The following is a 9,469-nucleotide window of genomic DNA, read 5'->3' as shown; positions in this document are numbered from 1 at the left end:
GCATACCTCATTCTACGATGCTTTGTGGATACTGTTTGTTTTTGTTTTTGTTTTGGAGACGGAGTCTCACTCTGTCACCCAGGCTGGAGTGCAGTGGCGCCATCTTGGCTCACTGTAACCTCTGCCTCCCAGGTTCAAGCAATTCTCCTGCCTCAGCCTCCCAAGTAGCTGAGACTACAGGCGAGCACCACCGCACCCAGCTGATTTTTTGTTTTTTCAGTAGAGACGGGGTTTCACTGTGTTAGCCAGGATGGTCTCGATCTCCTGACCTCGTGATCCATCAGCCTCAGCTTCCCAAAGTACTGGGATTACAGGAGTGAGCCACCACGCCTCGCCTGTGTTTTTTTTTTAATTGAAGGTTTGTAGCAGCCCGGCATCAGGCAAGTCTATTTGGCACCATTTTCCAACAGCCGTGTGCTCACTTTGTGTCTCTGTGTCAGCATTTTGAACAATAAATATTTTTAAATTAAGGTTTGTACATTTTTTAAACATAATGCTATTGCACATTTAATGGACTGCAATATAGAGTAAACATGACTTTCATATGCACTGGGAAACCAAAAAAATGTGTTTCCTTGCTTTACTGTGATGTTGGCTTTACTGAGGTGGTCCGGAACTGAACCCACAACATTTCCGAGATATGCCTGTACTTTTTACTAAAAATATTTCATTTGAGAAATAAACCTCAAGAACTACCATGACTTTTCAGATGGGAAGAGTGAGGCCCTGGCAGGGCGAGTCTAGGTGTGCAGCCTAGTGGGGGCCGAGGTCAAGTCCACTTGGTATTTGAGGCTTCACTCAGCAGGCCGCCCATCCCCTCCATGGGGCAATTCAGCAGTCCCTGGGTAGCGGAGGATTGCACTAGGAGGTAAACGTGATTCCAGCATGGGCTGCTCCAAGGCCCTGAGACCTACAGTGGGGTGGGATCCAGTACTGCAGCAGGTGCTTGGAAGAGGAGTCATCTCCCAAGATGAGAAGGCCCCCAGCGGAGGATGAGGTGCAGTCAGACTGTCACTGAGCATGATCACTTCCCCAGACCCACACGGGTGAGAGGACTCAGCAGATGCCTCCGAGGCCTTTACTCTTCACCAGGGGGCAGTCAGAGGGCTGTCATGGCACACCAGTGCACATGCCACCAACACACACTGCTTCATGAGTAACGTCTGGAATGTGACACTGCACGGCGGTGGCCTCTCCAGCAGGACGTTGCTAGTAATACACTGATGACGTGGAGATTCCCCAGGGGCATCCACTGGGCTTCTCCCAACTCCCAAGCCACCTCTTCAGAGTCACAGAGTCATCTAAAGGGGCCCCCCACGTCCCCGGAGGCGCAGCCTAGTCATCGTACTGGATCTCGGCCCGCAGCTCCTTGGTGATGTAGTTCACCAGCATGGCCAGCAGCTGCTGCTGCAAGGCCTCGCTGCCCATGACCAGCGCGGTCAGCTGCACGGCATCCGTCCATTCTAGGTGCCTGATGATGGCCATGGCTTCCTTAAAGAGCTTCTGTTGCTCGGCAGGGGGCAGCTCCATTAGGATTTGAGGAATTGGCTTAAACTGTCCACTTGTCATCCAGGCACCTAACAGCCCCCCGACAGCCCCCCCTAGAAAACAAGGAATCGTTCAATTAGTGGGGTCTTATTCATAAGCGATGGCCTTTCTTAAGTTCCCACTGAGCACACATCACCATTACCATGAGCAGGCGCATTCATGAGCGAGCCAGAGCGGGCTTGGTGCCATGCCTGCTCCGCCAGCCAGTGTGAAGGGCAAAGGTTTATGCAGTCTTCTGTCCATTTGGCTCAGATAATTGACACCCAACACACATTCCCTAAGCTCCACATTTTTAGGGATGCAAAATGATGCCTGCCTGCCCCATCTCCCACCTCAGTGCTGGGCCCACTAAGATCTTCTTCATGACCTGATGGAGGTTCCTGGGCTTACTGCAAAAATCCCTTTCTCATCACAAAGGAGAAGGCTGAGAAACAAACGTATTTTCTTTTTTTTTTCTTTTTTTTTTAGACCGAGCCTCGTTCTGTTGCCCAGGGTGGAGTGCAATGACACGATCTCGGCTCACTGCAACCTCTGACTCCCGGGTTCAAGCCATTCTCCCACCTCAGCCTCCTGAGTAGCTGGGATTACAGGTGCACACCACCACACCTGGCTAATTTTTATATTTTTAGTAGAGACTGGGTTTCACCATGTTGGCCAGGCTGGTCTTGAACTCCTGACCTCAGATGATCTGCCTACTTCAGGGCCCCACAGTGCTGGGATTACAGGCGTGAGCCACTGTGACCAGCCACAAATGCATTTTCAAGAGAAACCATCTCGGGCTGGGTGCAGTGGCTCACGCCTGTAATACCAGCGCTTTGGGAGGCCAAGGCAGGTGGATCACCTGAGGTCGGGAGTTTTGAGACCAGCATGGTCGATATGGTGAAACACCATCTCTACTAAAAATACAAAAATTACCTGGGCGTGGTGGCACACACCTGTAATCCCAGCTACTCAGAAGCTGAGGCAGGAGAATCACTTGAACCTGGGAGGTGGAGGTTGCAGTGAGCCGAGATCATACCACTGCACTCCAGCCTGAGCAACAGAACGAGACTCTGTCTTCAAAAACGAAACCATCTCAGTGGTGAGACTGAATTTCCTCCACTAGGCAGCTGATAAGCTCCTTGCCCCTGAACTTACGAAATCTCCTGTGAGCCCACGTGGTTAAAGGACCTGGGGATAGATAAGGAGGCTCTTTCCTCTTGAAGCAGTGCTTTTCATAGAACCCCTCCAAGTTGTACAATGATAAATAACAAATCTGGCCGGGTGCAGTGGCTCATGCCTGTAATCTCAGCACTTTGAGAGGCTGAGGTGGGCAAATCACGAGGTCAGGAGTTCGAGACTAGCCTGGCCAACATGGTGAAACCCCGTCTCTACTAAAAATACAAAAAATTAGCCAGGCATCGTGGTGGGCGCCTGTAATCCCAGCTACTCAGGAGGCTGAGGCAGGAAAATCACTTGAACCTGGGAGGCAAAGGCTGCAGTGAGCCGATACTGCGCCACTGCACTCCAGCCCGGGCAATAGAGTGAGACTCCACCTCAAAAAAATAAAAAATAAAAATAAACAACAAATCTAAGGTAGTTTACTATTTCTCCTTCTGCCACCCTAAAAGGGCAGAAACATTATTTTTAAATGTAAACTCATTGCCAAGTTTAGGTCATGCTATTCTGGGACTTAAAGACCTTGTATCCATGGAAAGTTCTACCTGAAGAGGCCACGTGCAGGATATGGTGCGGAGGAAGGGAAGGTGCCCTAGGGAAGGGGTCCAAAGTCAAGTGCCTCCAAGAGCCAGGGAGGAACTAAGAAGAGTGAGGGGGCGGGTGGGCCTTACCTGGCCCCTCCTCTGCTGAGGTCGGATAGCTGGCAGGCTCTGATTTCATCCCAGCCTACTGTCTGGGCCAACCAAGCCTTGAACCGCATAGACCTTCTGAGGCCCAACACAAAGAAGCAATCCTCCCACCTTGGCCTCCCAAGTAGCTGGGATTACAGGCTTGCACCACCATGCCTGGCTAATTTTTGTTTTTTATTTTTTGTAGAGACAGGGTCTCATTATGTTGCCCAGTCTGGTCTCAAACTGCTGGGCTCAAGTGATCTTTCAGCCTCAAGCCTCCCAAAGTGCTGAGACTACAAAGGCATGAGCCACTGCACCCAGCTGGTTTTAGTTTTGACAAGTATACAGTAATATATGTGAACGCTAGGAGGACCAAAACTGGGTGGAGGACATACAGGAATCCTTTGTACTATCTTCGCGACTTCTCTGTAAACCTAACATTATTGCGAAATGAAAAGTTTCTTTCAAAAATGCAGCCCAGGCCAGAGAGAACCCACTGGCTGGCTGGACTCAGACGACAGGCAGCAAAACCAGTGCTTGCTGCTTCTGGAAGCCAAGCACCGAGGCCTCTGGAGCAGACACCACCCCGGGTACGCAGCTAGGGCCAGCCCCATATCCCAGAGGTTGAATGCGACACGCAGACAGCGTTCATCTCCTCTGCAAAAGAAAAGCACATTCTGGGGAGGGAGAGCCAGCTAATTTACAAGTTTTACTGAACTTTTCCCCACGACACCAGTGAAATGCTCAGAGTCGACAAGAGTTGCACTCATGTGCACTAAACCTTTATGAGAACATCAATATTTGATTTAGAGCAGCACTTAATGCAAAAAGTCGCCAGGAATATCGACCAGCAAATTACTGGCTCTTTGGAGAGGAGAAAATTCCTTTGTTTTCAGGGTAAAATGATGCTCCCGCCCGTGAACAGGGGCTGGAAGTAGTGAATCCCCCGGGCTCTCTTAGTGGACATCCTGTTCTCCACCAGCTTTTACTCAATCTGAATAAAATATGTGCTCCCAAAATAGCATCTGGGCACAGCTACATGATAAAATGATCCCCAAAGCTTTTCCCTGAGCACTGATGGAGGTGGGGGCACAGATGCAGAGTGTCATAGAGGAAGAAGGAAACGGTCCTGTCTCCCCCATCTCCGGTTCCTTCTCAGATGGCAAGATGCTGAAGTCAGGCCTCACTAATTCATGGGGTTTGGAAAGGAAAATATGAAGAGGGAAGGTCTGGGGCCACCCACATATTTATTTTTCTCCCCAGTGTGAGCCTCAGCTTAACGAAATGTCCTTGAATGTCAATCCCACTACAGAAGGGAAGAACAGAGCAGGAACCCCACCAGCGAGCTGGGGAACGGAAGGCAACCTCAGCAGAAAAGCGCTTCTCTCTCCCGCCTGTGAGCATGGAGACTACGTGCCACACGGAAGGGATCTTCACCAGATGGTAAGCTCTCCAGGCCCCGTGTCCCCAGCTCAGGCTGGCCAGCACAGAGCAGGCATGTGGCACATATCTGCCATGCCCGATGTGACAAATGCAGTCATCATAAGAATCCCTGTTAAACAGAAGCAGGTCCCTGCAGCCACCTAGAAGCCACCAGGAGGCCTCCCTTGGCCCCTGCCCAGCTCAGGTCTGAAGGAGGGTCAGCTCTCTGACTCCATCTATGGTTTGAGCCACAGCCCCAGGGCAGGTAGACCTTCTGAGGCTCAGGACACAGGAATTCTTCCTTCCCCAAGCCAAAGAAAGTCACTTCATCCTAGCTGCAAGGAACAGTGGAAAAATTAGCCAAACTTTCATTCATTGCCAGAAATTGATTTTCAAATAAAAGCAGGTGGTAAATGGCCAGGCACAGTGGCTCATGCCTGTAATCCTAGCACTTTGGGAGGCCAAGGCGGGTGGATCATTTGTGGCCAGGAGTTTGAGACCAGCCTGGCCAACAGGGCAAAACCCCGTCTCTACTAAAAATACAAAAATTAGCTGGGTGTGGTGGCGCACACCTGTAGTCCCAGCTACTCAAGAGGCTGAGGCAGGAGAGTCACTTGAACCCACGAGGCAGAGGTTGCAGTGAGCCGAGATCATGCCACTGCACTCCAGTCTGGGCGACAGAGTGAGATTCCGTCTCAAAAAAGAAAGAAAAAAAGCAGGTGGTAGAGGTGGGCAGGCCCTCTAGGGGTGAAAGGCAGTTCTTTGGGTAGTCTCTTTCAGAACAGGGGAGCTCTCTCAGAACGAGCCCGCTCACATGAAATGGCCACACCGCATGTGCTGAGAAGGTGCATGGCCCCTCCCAGCCTCCTCCCCGGTTTCCTTTCTGCAGGGACCTTGCAGTCATGATCAGGGTGAGGGAGGCCACCATGGGACCCAGGACACCCTGGGATCTTCAGAGGCCTGCTGCTCTGATACTTATTCTGGGATCCTAGCACTAGGGAAAAGGTGCCTCTAGGCCCAAATGACACAGATGCCATTTTCAAGAGTGCCCCACACTTCTGAGACATTCACACAGAAGCTTGCATTTCCAACGGACAAATTATATCTGCAAAGAACATTTCTCAGAGGCAACCTTAACTCCACCAACTCCTCCCACGAGATGCATGCCACCACTTGTACGAGTTCATTTCTCCCTGTGTTTATTTTCTTTTTTCCTTTTCTGAGATGGAATCTCGTTCTGTCGCCCAGGCTGGAGTGCAATGGCATGATCTTGGTTCACTGCAACTTTTGCCTCCCGGGTTTAAGCGATTCTCCTGCCTCAGTCTCCCGAGTAGCTGGGATTATAGGCATGTGCCACCACGCCCAGCTATTTTTTGTATTTTTAGTAGAGACAGGGTTTCACCATGTTGGCCAGGCTGGTCTCGAACTCCTGACCTCAGGTGATCCACCCGCCTCCGCCTCCCAAAGTCCTGGGATTACAGGTGTGAGCCACCACGCCTGGCCTTCTCCCTGTGTTTCAACGGCCCTTTTATGACATCCCCGAGGCTGGCTGTCTCTGTGAGACACCTGCACTTACCAACGGCGAGTCCCGGCGGGCCGCCCACCAAACCCCCGACGAAGGCCACGGCCCCTGTGACCAGGGCACCCTTCCCAGAGTGCTTGACAGCCGCCTTCATCTTCCTCTCCCCAGAAAGGGAGCACAGCAGCTTCATGATGTCCTCCACCATGATGGTCATCGTGGCGGGCCTTCAAGGGAGAAGTTCAGAGGGACAGTTTTAATGAGCATAAGAGTATTCATGCCACTCTAGTCCCCAGAGTTGTAAGGAAGGGTCCCCCTTTTCAGGAGAGCACAGCAGCTCCAAGCGCCTGTATGAGACAGCATCCAGACGGTGGAAAGTTCCCACAGACAGGGCAGGCAGCAGTCAGTGAATAAGCAAACAGCAGCGGCTGAGTGGGTGAAAGGTCTTCTTTGCCCTCTGATTAACTTCTGACTTAGGACAGATTAAGGAGCAACCCGGCCACATGTTCTGCTGGTTCATCACGAGGGAGGTGGTCTGACCCTTCTGGCATCAGTGGCCTTTGCACTGGCCCGGGGAATGCCCTGCACACAAAGTCCAGCAGAGACCGGGAAATCCTGCCATGAGGCATCTGAGCTGAGGCCAAGCCAGAACCCGGGAAGGGATGGGACTCTGTGACTACATGGGCACTCACCTCTGGTGGGCCCTGAGCAGAGGGTCAGATACCTTCCCTCTAAGACGGAGACAGTCCCTGCAGGCTGGACTCTCAGATGGTGCCAGCAGGATGGGCAGGAAGCGCCTGGCATAAGTCTGGAAGCCTGCAGGCTCCCGACCCAGGATGGCTCTGAACGAACACTGTTACTAACGCACACACTGGGCTGCCTTAAGCAACTGCTCTTAAAAGTCAACACAGTTGTACCCATGGGACACTAAAAGCAGGGACAAGATAAAGCAGGGAGAATAAAATACATGAAAGCATTCCCAGGCTTTGCGATATATATGGACAGAAAGATGGACGGGCAAGTGGACCTTCGGCACAATGACCTTTAGCACAATCCTCCACGGTAGGAAAAATGTGTGCCACGCTGGAGCCAGAGCAGGGAGGGATGGGCTCTAGAGAGCCCAAGGGCTGAGAAAATCAAAGGGGCCACAAGTTGGGGGATCTCCTCAGAGCTCTGGCTGAGCCCAAGGCTCCAGCAGTACTTCCCATTCTCACCGGCACTTCCCATTTCATTCTAGGTGGAAATATTGAAACAGGTGCTACAGCAACTCGACTGAGGAAGTTATGGATAGATTCTATTGTTTATTATCTTTTTTTGTTTTTTGAGACAGGGTCTTGCTTTGTTGCCCAGGCTGAAGTGCAGTGGCACAATCACAACTCACTGCAGCCTTGACCTCTTGGGCTCAAGCGATCCTCCCACCTCAGCCTCCTGAGTAGATGGGACTACAGGTGTGCAATCACCACGCCCAGCTAATTTTATTTTTATTCTTAGTAGAGATGACTACTATGTTGCCCAGGCTGGTCTTGAACTCCTGGGCTTAAGGGATCCTGCCTTAGCCTCTCAAAGTGTTAGGATTACAGGCATGAGCCACTACATTTGGCCTTAATATCTTTGGGTTATATGTTATATGAGGGTTTTTTTTGTTTGTTTTTGTTTTTGTTTTTTTTCAGAGACAGTGTCTCTTGTTGCCCAAGTTGGTGTGCAGTGGTGCGATCATGGCTCACTGCAGCCTTGAACTCCTGGGCTACAGTGATCCTCCCACCTCAGTCTCCTGAGTAGCGGGGGCTAAAGGCATGCAACACCACGCTCAGTTAATTTTTTGTTTTCATACAGACAGGGTCTCGCTATGTTGCCCAGCCTGGTCTTTTTTTTTTTTTTTTTTTTTTTTGAGGGAGACGGAGTCTCGCTCTGTCGCCCAGGCTGGAGTGCAGTGGCCGGATCTCAGCTCACTGCAAGCTCCGCCTCCCGGGTTCACGCCATTCTCCGGCCTCAGCCTCCTGAGTAGCTGGGACTACAGGCGCCCGCCACCTCGCCCGGCTAGTTTTTTGTATTTCTTAATAGAGACGGGGTTTCACTGTGTTAGCCAGGATGGTCTCGATCTCCTGACCTCGTGATCCGCCCGTCTTGGCCTCCCAAAGTGCTGGGATTACAGGCTTGAGCCACCGCGCCCGGCCGCCCAGCCTGGTCTTGACTTCCTGAGCTCAAGCAATCTTCCTGCCTCAGCCTCCCAGAGTGCTGGGATTACAGGCATGGGCCACCACACCCAGACATGTGTGCTTTTCTGACCCAAGGATGATCCAGAAGCAAAAGTCCCTACTGTACAATTGCTCTCCCAATCCTAGGATATAATTTTGAGCCCAGAGAACAAACCCATGAATCCATGAGAAGACCACAAAGTCAGGTTCTCAGAACTTCTCTGCAGTCCCAGGAGAGCATCCTGCGCTCCTGCCCCTGTCCATTTCCCTTCTTTTTCCCCTTTGGTACACATTAGACCTGTTCTCCACAAGTACACAGGAATCACTGAAAACCTTGTTAGATGCAGCCAGTATGGGAGGGTAAGATTCTGCATGTCCAACAAGCCCCCAAAGTGCTCCTCTGATCTCACTGTGGGCAGCAAGACCCCAAGAGGGCAAAACCCAGGACTCTGACATTTGTTACTCAGTCTTCAAATTCAGAAATTGCAAACAAGCACCCCTAGATATGTCTTTTTGGCCCCATGAAGTATAAGAGGCAGTGGGAGGGCAGGCCTTGTAAGCGCTGCTCATATAAGGGACTGGAGGAGCACTCAGGCCTGTGGGTCCCTGCTCTGACGACCCTGTGCCCTGGGTCTCCCAAAACCTGGTCTCCTGGTTTCCAGGCCCTGCCCAGCTCCTTTGCTTGCTGACAGGTTGAATGCCTCCTCCTTGTCCCCAGAAGAGAACCCCCTTCCACTATTCCAGTGTCAAGATTTGTTTACATACAAATGTCTAAACGATAAAATGGCATTATAACAGCGTCCCGACTGAACAGGCAGAAGCCACTCAGAAATGCGGAGACAGAAGGCAGAACCTGATTTATCCAGTCACCATGGTCCTGAAACAAAATGACATAGACAGATAGAGATATTGACAGAGAGATTTTTTTTTTTTTTTTTTTTTTTTTTTTTTTTTTT

The 9,469-nt window shown here is 51.1% G+C and overlaps 1 protein-coding gene across 5 annotated transcripts in view; it reads right to left on the bottom strand.

The window, feature by feature from the left end:
• Positions 1-350: 350 nt before the first annotated feature.
• The window catches only part of C19H19orf12 (chromosome 19 C19orf12 homolog), a 14,242-nt gene continuing 5,123 nt past the window's right edge, over positions 351-9,469 (bottom strand). For 3 of the 5 annotated variants that reach the window (XM_025368960.1, XM_025368958.1, XM_025368959.1), the window contains exons 2-3: positions 6,376-6,545; positions 351-1,601 (exon numbers count right to left, since the gene is read on the bottom strand). In XM_025368960.1, coding sequence (XP_025224745.1) covers positions 1,336-1,601; positions 6,376-6,535 — 426 coding nt within the window. In that variant the 5' untranslated portion in view covers positions 6,536-6,545 and the 3' untranslated portion in view covers positions 351-1,335. The remainder of the gene's footprint in view (positions 1,602-6,375; positions 6,546-9,469) is intronic. The other 2 variants (XM_025368961.1, XM_025368962.1) reach the window with 2 other exon arrangements.

This window comes from Theropithecus gelada, chromosome 19 (assembly GCF_003255815.1).
Source record: "Theropithecus gelada isolate Dixy chromosome 19, Tgel_1.0, whole genome shotgun sequence".
NCBI lineage: Eukaryota > Metazoa > Chordata > Mammalia > Primates > Cercopithecidae > Theropithecus > Theropithecus gelada.
Note: the sequence above shows the minus strand (reverse complement) of the source record. Positions and strands in the feature narration are given on the sequence as shown.